This window comes from Myotis myotis, unplaced genomic scaffold (genome assembly GCF_014108235.1).
Source record: "Myotis myotis isolate mMyoMyo1 unplaced genomic scaffold, mMyoMyo1.p scaffold_m19_p_2, whole genome shotgun sequence".
Lineage (NCBI taxonomy): Eukaryota > Metazoa > Chordata > Mammalia > Chiroptera > Vespertilionidae > Myotis > Myotis myotis.
In genome coordinates this window covers 83,778,900-83,798,059 of record NW_023416324.1, presented here as the reverse complement: position 1 = coordinate 83,798,059, position 19,160 = coordinate 83,778,900, and the positions used below count along the sequence as shown (strand labels likewise).

General features: G+C 44.5%; 1 protein-coding gene across 2 annotated transcripts; it reads left to right on the top strand.

Annotated features, from left to right (window-relative positions):
- Positions 1 to 523: 523 nt before the first annotated feature.
- Positions 524 to 7,588, top strand: EDN1 (endothelin 1). 2 transcript variants are annotated; one of them, XM_036351909.1, is made up of 5 exons: positions 594 to 1,098; positions 2,686 to 2,845; positions 4,224 to 4,382; positions 4,761 to 4,874; positions 6,361 to 7,588. In XM_036351909.1, the coding sequence occupies exons 1-5, from the start codon at positions 1,035 to 1,037 to the stop codon at positions 6,461 to 6,463; spliced, it is 600 nt and encodes a 199-aa protein (XP_036207802.1). In that variant the 5' UTR covers positions 594 to 1,034; the 3' UTR covers positions 6,464 to 7,588. The 2 variants fall into 2 exon arrangements, with proteins under 2 accessions (XP_036207803.1, XP_036207802.1); XM_036351910.1 differs by lacking the exon at positions 4,761 to 4,874 and having other exon boundaries at positions 524 to 1,098.
- The last annotated feature ends 11,572 nt before the right edge of the window (positions 7,589 to 19,160 follow it).

Below are 19,160 nucleotides of genomic sequence, written 5' to 3'. Positions count from 1 at the left end.
ATTCGTGTTGCTGAACAGGGTGTTCCCGCAGGAGAGAAAGGTGGGCACGGGAAAACCTGGGGGGGGGGGGGGGGGGGGGTGTGCTCCTCACCACTAACACTGAAAGAATTGGGTATGACCTGAAAGGGCTCTATTTTTTTAAAAAAAAACTTCTTTTCTTTGCGATTACCTCTTTCTCCGTGGACGCAAAGAATTTCAGCAAAAAGGACTTAGGGGAGGGGCTCGAAGAAAAAGAAAAAAGTTGGATCCTCCTAAATAATTTGTCCCCCAGTGGGGGGAAGTGACCAGGGAGAGCGCTCCCTTGTTTGATCAACACTAAGCAATCGGAGGGACATAAAAGGAAAATGAAGCGAACAACAATTTAAAAAAAATTCCCCGCACACAATACCATCTATTTAAACGTACTCATACTTTTCATACCAATGGTATGACTTTTCTGGAGTCCCTCTTGTGATTCTTGAACTCCGGGGCTGGCAGCTTGCAAAGGGGAAGCGGACTCCAGCGCTGCACGGGCAGGTTTACCAAAGGTCTCCAATGGGTATTTTCTTGTTCTTAGCCCTGCCCCTGGATTGTCAGACGGCGGGCGTCTGCCTCTGAAGTCAGCAGTGATTTCCTCTAGAGCCCGGCCTTATCTCCGGCTGCACGTTGCCTGTTGGTGACTAATAACACAATAACATTGTCTGGGGCTGGAATAAAGTCAGAGCTGTTTACCCCCACTCTATAGGGGTTCAATATAAAAAGCCGGCGGAGAGCCGTCCAAGTCAGACGCGCTCCTGCATCTGCTGGGGCGAGCGCTGCGAGGGTCCCTGGTCTCCGCTGCTGTCCCCGACGCCACCGGCTGCGCGCGTCCTCAGACCGCTCCCACTGCCTCTCTCCCGGCAGAAACTTCTTTCCTCCCCGCTGAGGAGCTCCTGGGCTGCCGCATCGGATCGCTCTGAGAGCAGAACAGCCAGAAGCGCTTTAGGAGAACTGAAGCGGCGTCTCTTCGTTTCTACTCTGGGCTTAGTTTGCAGGGAATTCTGATTGTTTTCAGAATGGATTACTTCCCCGTGATTTTCTCTCTGCTGTTTGTGGCTTTCCAAGGAACTGCAGGAACAGGTAGGCGCTTTGGCTTGTAAATCTCTGAATGTGAATGTCTTCTTGTTCGCCTTATGCTTTCCTTGCTTCTGTTTCCCCCCTTCTTTTTATTTCTGTAGCTCAGATATCAAGTCTCTGGAAATTACTACTCAAAGCTACTTAAATTTTCTAGTGGGGAAAAAAAAATCCACTATTGAACACAATTGCTCCTGGAGCATTAAAATGACATTATTGTTATTGCACAGTGTGCTTAATTGGCTTTTAACAATGAATTCAAGAAACGTAAAGACAAGCTATAATTTAGCCAAATGTATATTTGCAATGTATGTGTTCATACAGGTAATAGGACGCATAGGAACGGATATCTTATTCAAATGCTGTTTTATTAGTGTGTTAATCTGCAAAATATTTAAACCTTTCAGCTTGAAGCCAAGGAATTTTATTCAAGCCATTCAAGCAATATTTGAGCAGTAAGATCACCTGCAGAACAGTCTGTTGAATAACCCCCCCAGGCGGTTTCAGGGCGAAGCAGATGTTTTCTTTAAAATTTGTCATTATTGACTGTAGGTTTCTTTTGGCAGATTTTTGGCACCCAGAACAGTGTGAGCTCTATCTTCAGTTTTGTTCACCTGTCCTGGGAGGGGAGCTGGGATAAGTCTTGGCTGCTTACAGATTTAGAAAGGACGTGTGCATCTGTCCAGTCCCCCTTCTAGGGTCAGTGCACTTGTTTTGTCTTTTCATGACCCTGACTAAAGAAAAAGGATGTCAAGGGAATGAAAATCCTGGAATGTGTCTGATCATGTGAAATGTACAAAATTGGGCAGATAAGCTGCATGGCTAACTCATCAGGAAGAAGAGCCGGTGCTGCAGCGGGAGCGGGAGGCGGTGATCCCACACATGCCCGCTGCCCTGGGGACTCTGAAGTCAACATCCCCAGAGCCTTGGCTAGGTCCCCCGAGCCGCTGCTCAGCTTCGCCTTAGGTCAGTGGTTTCTGTGGAGGTGACCGCCTGGAATGAATATGAAGAGCGGATTTCTCTTCTTTCCCTCCAATCATCCCCCAAAGTTCTTGACCTCCACCTAATTTCAAAGGGTATATATCACCTGGACCACTCTCTGCCCTACACACATGTGAAGTGGTGGGTACGCCCCTAACCAGACGGTCATTCTGCATGGGACAGAGGCTCCAAACCTAGGAACAGGCAGGGGATTTATTCAGTTCTAGCCTTTTTGTCATCAATTTTAAGCCACTGCAGGTTGTGCTGTCTGTCCTACTAAGTGTCAGGCAGGAGCCAACCCAGATTCTAACAGGCAGCATTTGCACACATTTCCTTGAAGGTTGCTTCGAAGGGGCTGGTAACTCCCTTTCCAGGTGGTTGTTTCTTCTGCACTTGTGCAATCTCTCCAAAGGTCGATAAGGCAGTGGGGTAAAGGTGAAGTCATGGTAAGGATGGAATAAATGAAGAGCCCTTTCCCTCTGTGTTCCCTGCTGAGGGCAGGCTGTAGGCTTCATCTGCTCTGCTCTGCTCGTCCTGGCATCCATCTGTGATGCAGCGCACCCCTGGCCTCTGATGGGACACTCCCCACTGACCTGCTCTTTCTCTCCCCAGCCGTCTTGGGCGCTGAGCTCAGCACGGGGGCGGACAGCGGAAGAGAGGAGCCCTCTCCCAGTGCACCCCGCCGCTCCAAGCGCTGCTCCTGCTCGTCCCTGCTGGATAAAGAGTGTGTCTACTTCTGCCACCTCGACATCATCTGGATCAACACTCCCGGGTGAGTCTCTAGAGGGCATTGCAACCCTAGTCATTCCATTGCTCTGCCTTAGCCAGAGAGGGGAGCCCAGTTACTTTTCTGGGAAGCATGCAGTTTGCTTTTCTGCCAACATGGAAGTGACCCCTGGGGAGGGGGCAGGGCCCCTCCATTCCTGAAAAGAACAAGGCAGCTTGGTTCTTAGCAGCAGAAGGGAGGGTCTTCTGAGGCCTGTGGCTCAGGCTATTCATGGCAGGAAGACTGTGAAAGAGCTGACAGCAAGCAGGAGGCTGCCACACATTCTGAGGAGAGACTTCAAGTGTGGGGACAGGAGAATGCTCTCTCAGTGGGATCTGCTGGGGTTCAGGGAATAAGTTGCTGAGGTCATATGGCTTCTCATGGGAGGGTAAAGACTTAAGAGGCAGAGAGATCAAAGAGATTCATAACCCAATCCCTCCACTTTATGCATACAAAAATGGAGACCCCAAACATTGAAGCCACTTGTGCAGGAGAGAGTTCATGGCAGTGCTAGACTGAGAACTCGGGAGTCCTAACTCCTCTGTACTTTGCTGTTAGAAAAGCCCATTTCAAGACAGTAACAGAAACATGATCCATAGATATCTCTTTTGCTTCCAGAGTGAAGAAGGCACTTTCTGCCCTTGCCCCCTGAAAAGTAGTTCACCCATAAGAAGCAGTCATAAACAAAACCACATTTATGGTGCCTGGAGGGCCCCAGTAGAGTAAGGGATGACCAAAATCAAATCACATTAAACAAACCTCCACAAGCTTAATACTTAGTGAGGCGGATAATTCTTCCAAGGGGAGGACTTTATTTCTTAAGCAAGAATCAAAACAAGCACATTGGAAATTACTGGAGAGCATTCTGGCAAGGAGTCCTTCTATGGTCATATCAGCAAATTCAGACGTGCCAACCTGGGCAATCTCCCGCCCCCTCAGAGGGCACTTCTAGCCTTATAGAACATAGGTATTCCAAGTCTTGTGAGTCATGGTTTTCAAGTCCCTATACCCCTTCCCCCAGTATCTATTTCTAAATGGAATGTTATAAAAGAAAGGAAATATGAAACAGATACTAAAACAGAGATGTCATAATTTTGGACCAAAAAACAATGCTGCTTGTGTCGAGAAGTAATTGAACTTTGTTAAGAAATGGAATTGAATTGAATTAGAAAAACTGGTTTCTCCTGGTTGGGTATATACATACACTCAGGGCCCCTGACAGACGTGTGATCCTAACTTGTCACACCTCATGCTCCCAAGTTTTGCTACCAAACAGCATGTGGTGAGCTCCGTGTGTTCCAATGGGACGAGTTTACCCCATAGAATGCAGCGTTTTGAAGACTATGAATCATGCTAATATTTTTTGTTTCTCTTTTGATAATAGGAAAATTGTTCCATATGGACTTGGAAACCCTCCTAGGACCAAGCGATCCTTAAAGGATTTATTTCCTACAAAAGCAACAGACCAGAGGGACAGATGCCAGTGTGCCAGCCAAAAAGACAAGAAGTGCTGGAATTTTTGCCAACCAGGAAAAGAACTCAGGTGAATTGAAATACCTTTGCTTTCAAACAGTTTTATGTTCTCCTGACCTCCTTCCTATTATAATGCTGCAAATAAGAAGCACAAACTTCCAGTAGTAAAATAAGTAAGCCATGGGGAGGTAGTGCACAGGACAGAAAAAAATGCCAATAATACCGTAATAACTTTGCACAGTGACAGATGGGTACTAGACTTATGGTGGTGATCACATCTCAAAGTCTATAAATGTCAAATTACTATGTTGTACACCAGAAACTAATATAATACTGAATGGCAACTATACTTTAATAAGTATTTTTAAGAAAAAGAGATTAACAGAGACATTGTGAACAGCTGAAGGTACCATTGCTGAAATGTTTTCCCCTGCGTGTATTTTTACAGTAACCAAGACACTATGGAGAAAGGCTGGGCTAATTACAAGAAAGGAAAGGACTGTTCCAAGCTTGGAAAGAAGTGTATTCATCAGCAGCTGGTGGAAGGAAGAAAAATGAGAAGGTAAGAGGCTCCTAAGAACCACTAGTTCCATCACCAATGCTAATGGACTGCTCCCCTAGCCACTCTTAGCTTGACTGGAGAAAGGCTCAGGAAACAATAGCAAAGGGGCTCTTCATAGTCTATAGATTAAAAAGAGCAAAGGAATCCCTCTCAAATCTTTTTTTGAAGGAGTTGAAAGCAGGTCGCTGCAGACTTTGGTGATCTTTAGCACATGCCCGTCAGTCTAAAGGTTGATTTTTCCAAACAAAGTATATCTCCAGACACCTTTGTCATTTGGTCATACCCAGTCTTTGCCTCTCTGAGTCAATAGACTGACTACTTTTCCTGAGAACCTAAAAATAATTTCAGGGAGAGGTCTCTCTCTCTCTCTCTCTCACTCTTTTTAAATCAAAGTGTCATGTATGATCAAGTTCTTCAAACAGCAGCAGTTACTCAAATGGCCAAAGGGAAAATAAAGTTATTAGGTAAGGTTGGTGAGAGTTAGAACATGCCGTTTTTAGGATTTATTTATTTATTTTTAATAAAGGAACACATTTGGTGGAGAGCCAACACCATTCCCAAAAGCTCGCTTGTTTTCTCGTTAGGCATGAGCCGTGGGAGACAGGAACCTGGGTTAGGCAACCCTATAGGCTTGCCTTGAGCAGCTCCACGGTGATGACCCTTTCAAACCCTAAACATTGTGGAATTCACAACCTGGAGGGAAGAAACTTGCTTTCAGATCTGTCACATGTCCTCCACTTCCCTCTCATGGCCTGTGGAAACTTTTCCTAGAAACCCAGTGGCAAGACGTTCTATGACCCAAGTGTTCTGTGCACAGGCCTGGCCATCATGAACTGCTTCTGGGTTGTTTACTACGAGGCATGGGACACCCTCGGCTGTCTGTGGCTCCAGACTTGCCAGTGCAGTTTCCGTAGTTATGTTATGACCTCAGGCCACTCATGCTCCCTAGATCCCAGGATTACATAAACCACAGTTTCTGAACTGACCTGGAAATTACTTTTTATCAGTTTCTGTTATATAAACTATTATATTATGCAACTCGTCCCTCTTTCTTTCTCCTGTCAAAACAAACAAACAAACAAACAAACAACAACAAAAATATTAAACCTTCAAAAAAAAGTTTAATTGTCAACATTTGCTTTGGGCCTACGTGTAGTGTACACCTTTTAAAACTTTTTTTCCCACTAAGGGTGGGATGGGGATACAAAAAAAAGAAAAAAAGAAAAGAGCATACCTGTAGTTTACCTTAAAATTGTACTTTGAAATTGTATTGAATGCCCAATTACCTTTAGATATGAGCACATTAATCTTTCTCTCTCTCTGCACCCCTTCCCCATTTTAGGCACCAAGACAGGCTTTATTTGCACCTGGGGTGAAAGTTCAGAAACCAGAATTAAATTTGTTTGTGCCAGACTCTAATTTCAGATATTTCTTTTGCCCAGGAATGATTTTTTTTAATCACATTTGTTTTCTCTTGTCTTAATAGGTTGGAGGCTATCAGCAACAGCATCAAAACTTCTTTCCGTATCGCGAAGCTGAAAGCCAAGCTCTCCAGAGAGAAGAAAGTGACCCACAACCGAACACACTGATTACAGCCGTCCGTCTGAAGCCTTCTCCTCCAGAGACAGCGTGCTGCGCGGCTGGCTGACCGCTCTCTCTCCACACTGGCCTGCATCACAGCAAAAGCATCTTTCCTACTTTGAGCATTTTTTGCTCCAGCCTGGCCACGGATCAGCGTCCTCCTTCTAAACATTCCAAAAATGGTTAAGGAGGCCCCCGACCCATCTTCATTGGCTTCCATCAGTGGTAACTGCTTTTGTCTGTCCTCCTTTGGAGTGACAATGGACCATTCTGAGAAAACAGAGAGACATGATGACTTGTAAATTATGGTGGCTTCCTCCACAGGGAGGAGAGGAGACTCCACTTGCCGGTGGGGTTCCTGAAGAGGGTAGGAAGGAAGTGTTTGTGTCTCACTCAGGCGCCCGGCACAGTTCAGGGAGAAACTGCATAGTCCAGGAAGAGAGTTCCTAAGGAATGCACAAATTGAAAACGTACTCGAGTTTAAAAAAAACAACTCCAAAATCTTTATTTTTTAATTCACAAAATGCAAAACTGAAACTGTTGCTACTATAAATCAGGATGTGTTTCATAAATATGAGTCTACCTCACCTGTATTGCACTCTCGCACAGATATTTTCCCACCTTTAATTATTGCCTCCCAAACTCTTCCCCCTCCTCTCCTGTTACCCCCTCCCCTGATACCTCCATCCTAAATCCTAGCCTCATAGAAGTCTTGTCTAATGTGTCAGTGGTAGATATAACATTTTCATGGTAATCTACTAGCTCCGATCCATAAGAAAAAAGATCATTGAATCAGAAGATTCCCTTACCTTGATTTTTGGAAACGCAATGGTATAGGGTTGTTTATGAAAGACATTGAAGAGTAAACGTTGGTTGTGCTTTAAAGCAGTAAAATTATTTTTCTTTATGTAACTGGCAAATGGAAGAGATTGGATTAAATTTTGATGTACTTATTTTTTTATAGATATTTATATTCAAACAATTTATTCCTTATATTTACCATGTTAAATATGTCTGGGCAGGCCATATTGGTCTATGTGTTTTTTAAAAATGTATTTCTGAATGAAATTGAGAAAATGCTTTGTTTTGCCTGTCAAGGTAATGACTTTAGAAAATAAATATTTTTTCCTCTACTGTACTGATTTTGAGTCATTTCTGAAATTCCTAAGAGGTGGGCCAAAGTGGTAAGAATTATGGAGGGAAAGGATTAAAGCTGATTTGTAAGAAAGGTGACAATGAGAAGGAAAAAAGTCTTGGCTATTTTTTAAAAAAAGAACTTGATCTGCAACTTAGTTGCCTTTGGATAACATTAAAGTAAAATCAAAACCGAACCCAGCTTTAACCCCCCTGTCTTTCCCAAGTAGCAGCCTTCTGTTTCCCATTCACCTGAAAACACTCCAGGGACTTCATTCATTAGCTTTGCTTAGGCTACTAGGCAGGATCCAGCAGTTTACACTGATGTTGTGGTGAGAGGTGCTTTCTCCATTAATGGACTGAAGGAAGCAATGGCAAGGCGACCTCCCCAAGTGTGCCCAATTATACAGTTTCACACCCGCGGGGAAATGGCTTGCTCAGAGCAAGCGAGGGGCCCCCAATGGCTTTATATTTGCACAGAGTAAGCACGTTGTTTATTCAGGAACACTGAGTACCTTTGATTCTTCATGGTAGCCCAGGACTGGACACATGCCTATGGAGGCAGAGGAACCAAATGCTGATCCTAGGTCAGTGATGGCGAACCTTTTGAGCTCGTAGTGTCAGCATTTTGAAAAACCCTAACTTAACTCTGGTGCCGTGTCACATATAGAAATTTTTTGATATTTGCAACCATAGTAAAACAAAGACTTATATTTTTGATATTTATTTTATATATTTAAATTCCATTTAACAAAGAAAAATCAACCAAAAAAATGAGTTCGTGTGTCACCTCTGACACGCGTGTCATAGGTTCGCCATCACCTAGGTCTCCTGCAGCCCAGCACCACCCTCCTCTCCACTCTGCCTCAGCTGGCCTGGCAAGACCATTGGGGGTAGTAATATTGTAAATAGTTGTTACCAACTGAAGCCCATAGAGCTTGATCAGCTTATAAGAATCCTCACCACCCTTCTCTACTAGTGTCTGAAAGAATGCCTGGCATTCAAGAAATATTAGCTCACAGGGATCACTGTTGTCCAAACAGTGACGCATCTGAAAGATGTTAAATAACAGCCTTCAGGTGGGCTTCATGCTTTGTCAGTGTCCTGGACAGAGTTTCTATTCTTATTGGCATTGTTTCCCGTCTTTCACTTTTTTTTTTTTAAAGGGACAGTTCAATGTCTTTGGGGAATTGCTTATAAAGCTCACTTTATCTAGCGAGCTGTTTTCTCAGTGTGTGGTTCCTGAGGAAACTGTGACAATTTGTACATTTTGACAAGGGACTTGGCCTGAATTTAGCCACTATTTCACCCGCAGCAACCATTCAGTCCCCCTGTGTTTTGAGTTTTCTCATCTGTTAAGGGGGTTGGGGTGGGGATTTCTCTAACAGCTTCCAGAAAGGCTGAGACCAAAAACAAGTTGTGTTGGGCGTAGAGGACGTGGTCTAATACATTTAAGAGGGATTGTAATAGGAAGAAACCACTGAGGAAAGAACAAAGGTGATAACATTTTCTTCCTCTTCCTTTAAAAAAAATATTTTGACTTTTAAAACTGCTTCCCCCAAGTTCCCTGCTTGAGTAACTGGCAAGAAAAGTAAAAAGTAGGAAGCCACGCTCCTAGGGCATGAGGGTCCGTAGTAAAATAAATGAAAAGGTTCACAGAAAATGAATATTTTAAAAATATACAGAAGATTCAATATTATTCACGGCTCACGCCGGCTTGAGGGGTGAACTGATGGGACAGTCTGTCATACTTCCTGCAATATTTTTAGGCAAGTGTGGTTTTTGGAAGCCCATTTAGGACAGATTTCTCTCTTCACACTAATTGCCAGGCAGAGCTTTGATCTCAGGACTCTCAGGACTCCAAGGACGAGAGGATCCTGGGTGGGCAGTGGTGACCTGTGGTGAAAGGAGGGGAGCCCACTAATGGATACTTCATCCCCCAACCCCAAGGGAATGACTTCTTTTGTGATTGAAACCATTGGCTTTAACCCTGCCCCTGCTTCCTGAAATACGTAGGGCATTATATACCAAGTAGAGTTCTCAGCACTCAGGATATCACACTAAGCTAGAGCTCTGCTAGGAAGACCCTAGCGATTTAACAGCAATCCCTTATCATTGTAGAGGACTGTATTTCCCATAGACTTTCACATCCCTTCTCCTATTGGACCCCCTCTGCCAATAATCATTTTGGGATGTTGGGGCCATATTTTTATACCCATTTGACAGCCCAGGAAACAGATATACTGTGGCTTGTCCAGACTCCTCCCTTCATTAGGCAAATAGCGATACTGAAATTCAGGACCCCGACCCTTACTCCTTAAATTTCCCCAGAACCGAGGGGATAGCACGGGCCCCGAAGTTAAATTATCCTGCTAAAACCTAGGAGGGTAACGAATTTAATTATATTGAAAATCTTAAAACAGCACAACAACAGCAAATGGAACAGAATTCTTTTATTTTCAAGTGGTATTGAAATTTTGGGACATGCCTTTAAAAATAAAAGAAAAACAATTGTAACAGAGTTTGACTAAATTTAGATAAATTAACTAAACTTGTATTTAATAAAGTGAAATAATTCCACTGGAAGTCTCTTTCCTTAACCAAACAAGAAATCATTTTATAGCTCAAATGTTCTGCCAATTCCCTTTTTGCTACATGATCAAAAATGTGCTTTCACCATGTCAAGAATTCTCACTTGATATACACATAGATATTGCTCAACCACCTGTCAACTTAAATATCTTCTTCAGGAACTTGATAAGATGCCAATTACTCTGCTATGGACATTGCTCACTGGTTTATTCCCTCATAACTGGTTCATTTTGCTCTGAACAATGCTATAGGTGGTGTCCCTCAGTTTGGTGAAAGACAAATGCACAAGACAATAAGAAGATGATTTTATTCAGGATATTACAATAAAGAAAATGTTCATTAATGAAGAATATTTCAAGAGAAGAAAGGAGGTCTGGGATTTTACAGAGGCAGGTAGACAAGAAGTTGTCTATGAGTCTTGTGGGAGTCATGAAGAAGAATGGAGATGGTCTTCTCTAAGTTGTCGAGAAAGGATTGAAGGGATTAAGCAAGAACAGGGTGGTCTTTTGGGGTTAGCCATTTCTTAGAACACAAAAGGGGATGGGAATTTCTTGACTCTTGCTTTTGGGGAACACAGGGCTCAGATCAAGTTCAACTTTATCATCCACCTTTTTGTTCAAGATGAATATCATTCATCACTAAAGAACTCAGCAGTGATCATAAACCTGAGTGGGGTAAATTGGGGTTTCAGAAATAGTTTCTAAAGGAATCTTATCTTCTGCAAAATCAGTTGAACCATCTGAACAGAAGTGATATAGAAGGTCAGTGATTTTAGGGTCTGGGAGATCAAACCCCTTAGAAAAGAATGCCTAAAATGAAAAAGAGAAATCGATACTAATAATAGCCTAGGTGGTCATCACACCCTGACTTCGTCACAAGATGGCCATCACAAGGTGGCTGCACACACAGTTGAGGCGGGGCCCAACAGCCGCTCTCCTTGGTGAAGCCTGGGGGTCCTGCGGCTCTGTGCAGCGTGGAGGAGGCTGGTCCCAGTGGAGGAGGCGGGTCGCAGCAGGGGTGGGCAGTTGTGGGTGATCAGGCTGGCAGGGGAGGGCAGTTGGGGGCGATCAGGCTGGTAGGCAGAAGTGGTTAGGGGCAAACAGGCAGGCAAGCAGGCGAGCAGTTAGGAGCCAGTGGTCCCAGATTTTGAAAGGGATGTCCAACTGCTGGCAGTCAGACATCCCCTGAGGGGTCCCAGATTGGAGAGGGTGCAGGCCAGGCTGAGGGACACCTCCCCTCCCCACTGTGCATGAATTTCGTGCACCGGACCTCTAGTGTTAATATAAAAGGTTGTATTAAAGAGCCAGGAAAGATTGAAAATTTGATAAGGATTGACAATTTGGGAAGGTAACAGGCGCTAATCCAATTTACAGATAATAGCAAAACTGATTTTTCCACAGTTAGGGAGCAAGTCAATTAAATAGCCACCAGACAAGATAGAGTTTGCATATGCATCAGTTATTCACAATTTAAAAATATAGCTAAAATTGCTCAAAGACAATGAACAGGGCTAGAATCTGCTAAACTGGAAGGATGTGCTATATGATGTAAAGATGTCATTGAAACACCAAATGTCTCCTTATACTCACCCCACTTTTGATAAAAAAAAAGAATCTCAAAGTATGATTGTTCTTGATGCTAAAATAAGGCCATTTTAATTAAATTTGACATAGTTATTTAGAAAGGTATAGAAAGTGGTAATTTACCATCTAGGCCCTTTTAAATTTGCTTTCTGGAAATGTTCATAAGGAATTTCAGTTTGAATGTTTTAAAAAGTCTCTTGAAGTTGGGGAGTTAAGCTGGGTATTCCCTATCAGATTTCACCTCTAGTAGCTATATATTCGGAAACATTCCTCTCTTCTTAAGGTCTCCCTAATATGCAATGATTCATGGACCTGTCAAGAGATGCCTTTCTTACTCACTGGAAAGGCTGGGAATTTGTATGCCAGGTATCAGGCCTATTTGCCCACGAGGGCCTTGTTCGCATTAGCTCTATAAAGCCAACTTTTGTTCCTTAAAAATTTCTGGACATATTTAATTAATGAGCATCATTCTCAAATATGGCATTCCAGGCAAAGCCTTGGTTGCATAACCCATATTTTCAGTTATGTCATGGTAACAAGAAAGACATATTCTTATTGAACCTCCACAAAAATATTGCCATGAAAATAAAAATACTCAACAAGAGTTTCTGAAGTCTGGGGGAATCAGATAAGAAAAATAAGTTATTAACAAATGTTTCATTTCAGTTTACAAAAGCAGAATCTATTAGATTACTTGCATAGATATCTTCAGAGGAAAAAGAAAGAGCTTCCTTATATATTAAAAAAATAGAATATTAGGACAACCATATTCAAACAAAAAACCACAGTCATTCCTCATCTGCTCATTCAGTCTTATGTAATTAAATCTTGTTCCACTTAAGCTGCAGTTGGCACTATCATGAACCCATCTGTTTCTCAACTGGAGTTCTAGAAATCCTGACTCACTCCACTGGGATGATCTCAAAGTCAATAGATGCCACCAGAACTCCGTATCTAAACTCTGTAGTTGGTATAGTCCTCTTTTACAAGTCTCTGAGACAGTACTTCTATGTTGAAAATGATACACTCTGGCCTGTAGCAAGAGCTTTCAGGGAAGCATCAGAGAAAAACAAAAACTATCTGCAGAGGACAAAAGACTTACTAATAAGATGGCTGTGGGACTGAGTACCGATAATTTTCAATAGTGGAAGATCTGATAATAGTTCATTGCAAGAACAATGCAACTGGCAAGGAAATTTGGTTGTTTATGGAACATGCAAAACAAAGATAAGAAAGTTAATACAAAAATTTTAGACAAAGTAATAATAAAATGATGATTTCCCCTATTTTCAGGAAGAATTATATCTATCTAATTTAGAAAAATAGATTAACATTATCTTTACAGAGAAAAAAATCTTCAGATATAACTGTAATAATCCTGACAAAAGTCATGAATATTGTATACCAAACATGTAGTTGGAATATACAAGAACATATCAACTGTCAAATAGAGAGATTCTGTAGGTCTAAAGTGCCTCCTGAACAGCCACATGTTAATCAAACTCCATAGGTGAGTGATGTAAACCCCAAAATGAAAATCACTGGCTCAGAAGATGCCAGATTCAAATTAAGAAGTAAAATTGTGACCAAGTTAATATTTTAAAGAATAACTAAAATTATAACTGATAAAACTATATACTGTCATCCTATATAATGAAGAGGTAATATGCAAATTCACCATCATGCCAACACACAAGATGGTTGCCCCCATGTGAACATATATGGCCAGCAGGGGAGGGCAGTTGGGAGGGACCAGGCCTGCAAGGGGGGGAAGTTGTAGGCAATCAGGCCAGCAGGGGAGGGGCAGTTGGGGGGGAGGGGGAACCAGGCCTGCAGGGGAGGGCAGTTGTGGGGGGACCAGGCCTGCAGGAGAGGGCAGTTGGGGGAGACCAGGCCTGCAGGGGAGTGCAGTTGGGGGTGACCAGCCTGCAGGGGAGGACAGTTAGGGGCAATCGGGCTGGCAGGGGAGTGATTAGGGGCAATCAGGCAGGCAGGCAGGTGAGCGGTTGGGAGCCAGCAGTCCTGGATTGTGAGAGGGATGTCCGACTGCCCGTTTAAATGGGCAGTCAGACATCCCTCAAGGGGTCCCAGATTGGAGAGGGTGCAGGCTGGGTTGAGGGAAAACCCCCCCTCCATGCACAAATTTCATGCACCAGGCCTCTAGTCCTATCTAATAATAGACCAACATGGTAATTAACCATAACTTTGCTACCCTTCCCATTGGCTAATCAGGGCGACAACAAAGATGGCGTCTAATTTGCATACGTAGACACAATGATGGGACCTGAAAGGGGAAGGATGGAAGAAGCCACCTGCAGGTGTCAGAACCCAGGTGGTAGCCAAGAGCCGGAGAGCTGGGCCGCCTTCGCTGGCCCTGGGCCAGTAATTGGAGAAGCCGGGTGGGGCAGGGAAGAGGGGATGTCCATCTCTTCCCTGCCCTGCCGGGCTTCTCAGATCACCGATCACCAGTGAAAGGAGAACATCCAGAGGCGGGGCCAGAGGCCAGGCTGCATCCCTGCCTGGGGACGCAATCTGGTCCCCGGGCGATGCAGCCAGGCACCAGAAGGAGACCCAGGGGCCGGGGAACGCTATCTGGTGCCTGGGCAGCGGTGCAGCCAGGCCCCAGAAGGAGACCCAGGGGCCAGAGCTATGTCATCGCTGGGGCACACGATCCGGTCCAGGGGTGGCGCAGCCAGGCCCCAGAAGGAGACCCAGGGGCCTCCCAAGCAGAGAGTCTCCATGGTCAGACTGCGTGGTGTCGGGACAGGAATAAACATGTAGTTGGAATATACAAGAACATATCAACTGTCAAATAGAGAGATTCAAATTCCTGGCCAGCGGCGTTAGACCAGCAAGCAGGGCCTTTCAGCGGGGACTCAGGGTGGGGTGGGGTGAGGAAAGTGAGCAGGGAAATAGAGAACTATAACTCCCAGGAGGCTTAGCTGCCGGGGCCTGTGTGCCTGGCCATGAAATCAGATGGGGCAAGTCGTTTTGCACTTTAAGAGGCTTGCAAGGTTGGAAGTTCTGCAGGGAGCCAGGGAGAAATGGAGCTGGAGCAGAGAGAGGGGCCCATGGCAGCCGTGGGCTTCGAGGAGTTCTCAGCACCTCCCTGCTCGGAGCTGGCACTGCCTCTGCTGTTCAGTGGTCACATCCTGGAGAGCGAACTTGAAACCGAAGTGGAGTTCATGTCTGGGGGTCTGGGCAGCTCCAGCCTCCAGGAGCGAGACGAAGAGGAGGAGGCAGCCCAAGGCCAGCGGCCATGGTGCCAAGGGGAACTCAATCGCAGGAAGTACCAGGTGCTGGGTCAGCGCTGCAGGGAGATAGAGCAGGTGAAGGAGCGGGTCCTGAACAGGCCCCATTAGATATAGAGGATAACATGGAGACTCTAGCAGGAGCGGAAGTTCCTCATGAAGGTGCTGGACTCCTACGGCGACAACTACTGGGCCAGCCAGTTCACCATCTTACTGGAGGACGAGGGCAGCCAGGGCACAGACGCCCCACCCCAGGCAACCCTGAGAACGAGCCTCTGGAGAGAGAGAGACTGTCCCAGCCCAGGAGGACACCAGCGCCTGCAGAAGCCAGCAGCCCGGCCCCTGGTGAGGGGCCCAGCATTGGAAGAGTCGGTGAGTGCCACGGGAAGGGTGCTGGGCGGGAGTCCCGCTGACTCTGGAACTGGCCCCCATGCAGGTAAAGGTGGAGGAAGACTTTGGCTTCAAAGTGGTCAAGGCTCTGGACTCAAGTTGGGTTTCTCGGGGGCCAGACAAGCTGCTGCTCTACCCCACCCTAGCCAGCTCCCCCTTTGACTGACCCCCCAATAAACGGACCCCATGCTCTCCTTGGCAAAAAAAAAAAAAAAAAAAAAAAAGCTTATAGAGGCATGCTTATAGGATCAAATAGTATAAATATAGATGTAACAGGACAATAAAAAGAGAACCTGGCTACAATGATCACCTGAACGCTGCCTCTGTGTCATTCCTTCTTCACCAACTCCATCCACACCTTTGGGAACCTCTGGACCTGCTGGGGCTGGACCCCAACATTCCTCTTCTTATAAGGACTTCAGTGAGATGGGCTAAGAGTCACACTGGAACTGCCTCAATTTAATGTAATCCCCTCTTTAAAGATCTTATCTCCATATACAGGTACATTCTGAGGTTCTGGGGATTAGGATTTTAACATACATTTTGTTGATTACCCAAATCAGCCCTTAACAACCAGCATGTTTCAGAAAGTAGATTCCTACAGGGTTATTTACCAAATATTCAGAAGTATTTTTAAAAGAGCTAAGCCCCTTGCCCACCGGGTGGGCCCCTCCTGGCGAAGAGCAAAGGCCTGGGTTCCGGGTGCCAGAGGAAAACTGGTGCCAGCAGCCAGGGGAAGGGGTCCCCAAGGGGCCCCAGATTGTGAGAGGGCACAGGCTGGGCTGAAAGACCCACCCAAGTGCACAAATTTTTGTGCACCGGGCCTCTAGTTGTATAATATTAGGCAAAGTAGCACTAAGACACTGCTAAATAGAAACATGCCAATGGTTGCGATGGCACTGACAATTCTCTGGGAATTTTGAATGTCAGAATCAAATCTTTACTGAGCTCCTGATGGACAAAGGTCTGTAGCATGGGAATTGGACGTACCTTTGGGTACCTGAATCACCAGTCAGGAGCACAGAAGCCTCTGGCTGGCCTTGTGCCCCCATAGGAATGAATTTCCAAAGGTGAGGTCCAAGTCTCTCCAAGTCATTGCACCCAACGGAGGGAGTCCTTGTTTACCAGGAGAATGTGGGAAGAAAGTGGGGCCAGGTCCACATGAATGTATGGAGCAAAGTGGTCCAAATGCAGTTAAATGACTAAGAGCATAGGCATAGTTACTGGGTTTCGACATACCTAGATTCAGATCATAAGTCCGCCACATATGTGACCTTTGGAAAACTATTTTACCTTCCCGAGTCTCCAACTATTCATATACAGTATATCACGGAGATAATAATACCTGCCACAGAGTGTGATTATAAAGATTAACATTCTACAGAAAAGAAAACTCCAGAGACCAGCCCTCCAAACATCACCAAAACCATTCACTGTGTGCCTCCAACTAACTTCTTCTGTGTGATCTTCATCCTTCACTTATACCTTTGATTTTAGGTACTATTTTCAGGACACATTTCTCGAATTTTGTGTAATGTTTGCCAAAAAAGTAAAGATTCCCAGGCCACAAACCCAGAAATTATGATATAGTGCATGGTGGGACACAGGAAACTGCATTTTAGCAAGCATCGGTGGTTCTGATGGAGGTGTTCTTTAGGTTGTAACTGAAAAAAATATTACATTAGCTGTTCCTCACCCTGTGTGACCCTTCTCTGCACCCTGATTTTCATACGCTGCTTCCTCGGAACAAATGCCCTTCCTTCACAATTCCGCTGGTGAAACTGTTTTTATTCTTTAAGGGTCTTTCAAATGTTTTCTCTTGTACGGGGTCTTCCTAGACTTCTCAAGGCAAAAGGGGTCTGTTCTCTCCCCTCTGGTATTTCTTACACATCAGATTCTCCACTTGACAGTGAGCTCTTGTAGGGAGGGACTGAGCTTATTTATCTTCATGTCTTCAACATCTAGAGAAGGCACGCTCTGAATGACTGGTGAGTGAAATGACAGCCCCAACCCTGTATTTCCAAGAGAATGATTGGAATCTCCCATCTTGGCTTTAAAAATACGCCCAAGCCTGAACTGAGAGTTTCGAAAAGGTTCAGGCTGGAATACAGTAAGGTCTGTCAAGCAACAGACTGGAATTATATTTGTGATACATGTATATGATAAAAGACTGGATAGTTTTCTAGAATACCAGTCTCTAAGAAATGGTGCGAACACATCGCTGTGATAAATCAGAAACCCGGTGCCTGTTCTCTGAGGTTTCCACATGCAACTCCTTTTATTGCTGGCAAAATAGAAATTTGCCAACTAGATAGTTTCCTTGAGTAGAAATAAAACCTTTCCTAGCCTCAACCAATCTCTGCATTTTTGTGCATGGATATGTCACTAGTGCAACGACAGGCTTCTCCCCTCTCTGAGTCCTAACAATCACCCCAAGTCAGCAGAGGCAGCTGACACTCTGAAACCAAATGAGGCGTGATGAGGTGCTCTTCCCAGGGACGAATGCTGTGTAGCGATGTGTATGTGACTGACACCACTTAAACTGTGAGGAAAAATTGCTCTCTGGCCATGGGCAACAAAAGAAGCCTTGAAATAAAAGATAATTACAAAAGAAGCTTAAATGATAAATTTAGCTATATGTAAACAAAGAGCTTTTCAACTTTGTGAATAAAAAAGCAGTTTCAATGTTGGGAGTCAAGAGTGACTCCCTTTGGGAGGTGGTCGTGATTGGCCGAGCTTGGAGGACTTCTGATGTTCTATTTATTTCTTGGTCTGGGTGCTGAAAACGGGTGTGTTTGCTCTGTGGGAATTCTTCCAGCTCTCCATTATATTATGATATATGCTCTTTGCTGTATGTGTTATATTTCAAAAGTGTACCTCCCCCTCTCAAAAAGCAGCCTTTTCCTTTCTTCAATAAATAAATGCTGAACAAATATGTGCAGAATAATAGTTTGAAGGGCTGCCAGATTGTAGCATGCCTCAAGGAGCATAAATGTCTTGGTCTGGCCTGGGCATCCGATGTGCATTTTCACCCGATGGCGTTCATTTCTTTGTTGTTCCATGACCTAGCTTTCCTCTTCAGAGCAAAAGACTCCTTAGCATTTTTTTTTTTTCTTGAATGACATCCCCATCTTCACTGTGTACAAAAGGTTCCTCCAGAGCCATTTTCCTGCCTCAGATTAGTTTACTTGTACGTGTTGCCTGGCTTTGTCAAGTCTTGATGTTTTCCTGAAGATGGTAAAATGAGCCAAGTGATTTCATCTCTCATGGCACACCTTGAGGACATTACCTGGACATGAGCCAATTTACTGCTCACTGCCTGAGAGACATTTTTCCCACGAGCTAGCTTACCTCCCCCTCTCTCACAAAGAACTTCTTCCATGGGAAAGGACACATCAGAGAATTCGGAGCATTGTAACTAGTGGGAAATATACTTGACATGGGAGATGCTGTCCCCACTCCCTCCTTTCACACCCACTCCATACTGACGTGTCAGCTCTAATTTCTTACTAATGCTTGGGTTTCACCTAAGCTCTCTTTGCTTGCTAATGCTCACCAACAAATGGATCCAGTAAAACAGTGGTTCTCAACCTTCTGGCCCTTTAAATACAGTTCCTCATGTTGTGACCCAACCATAAAATTATTTTCGTTGCTACTTCATAACTGTAATGTTGCTACTGTTATGAATCGTCATGTAAATATCTGATATGCAGGATGGTCTTAGGTGACCCCTGTGAAAGGGTCGTTCGACCGCC

Bases quoted from the DNA above. Each gene is read 5' to 3' on its own strand.
- EDN1 (XM_036351909.1), top strand. From the start codon at position 1,035: ATGGATTACTTCCCCGTGATTTTCTCTCTGCTGTTTGTGGCTTTCCAA. The intron at 2,846-4,223 runs GTGAGTCTCTAG...TTTTGATAATAG, and splicing joins ATCTGGATCAACACTCCCGG to GAAAATTGTTCCATATGGAC. The intron at 4,875-6,360 runs GTAAGAGGCTCC...TTGTCTTAATAG, and splicing joins GAAGGAAGAAAAATGAGAAG to GTTGGAGGCTATCAGCAACA.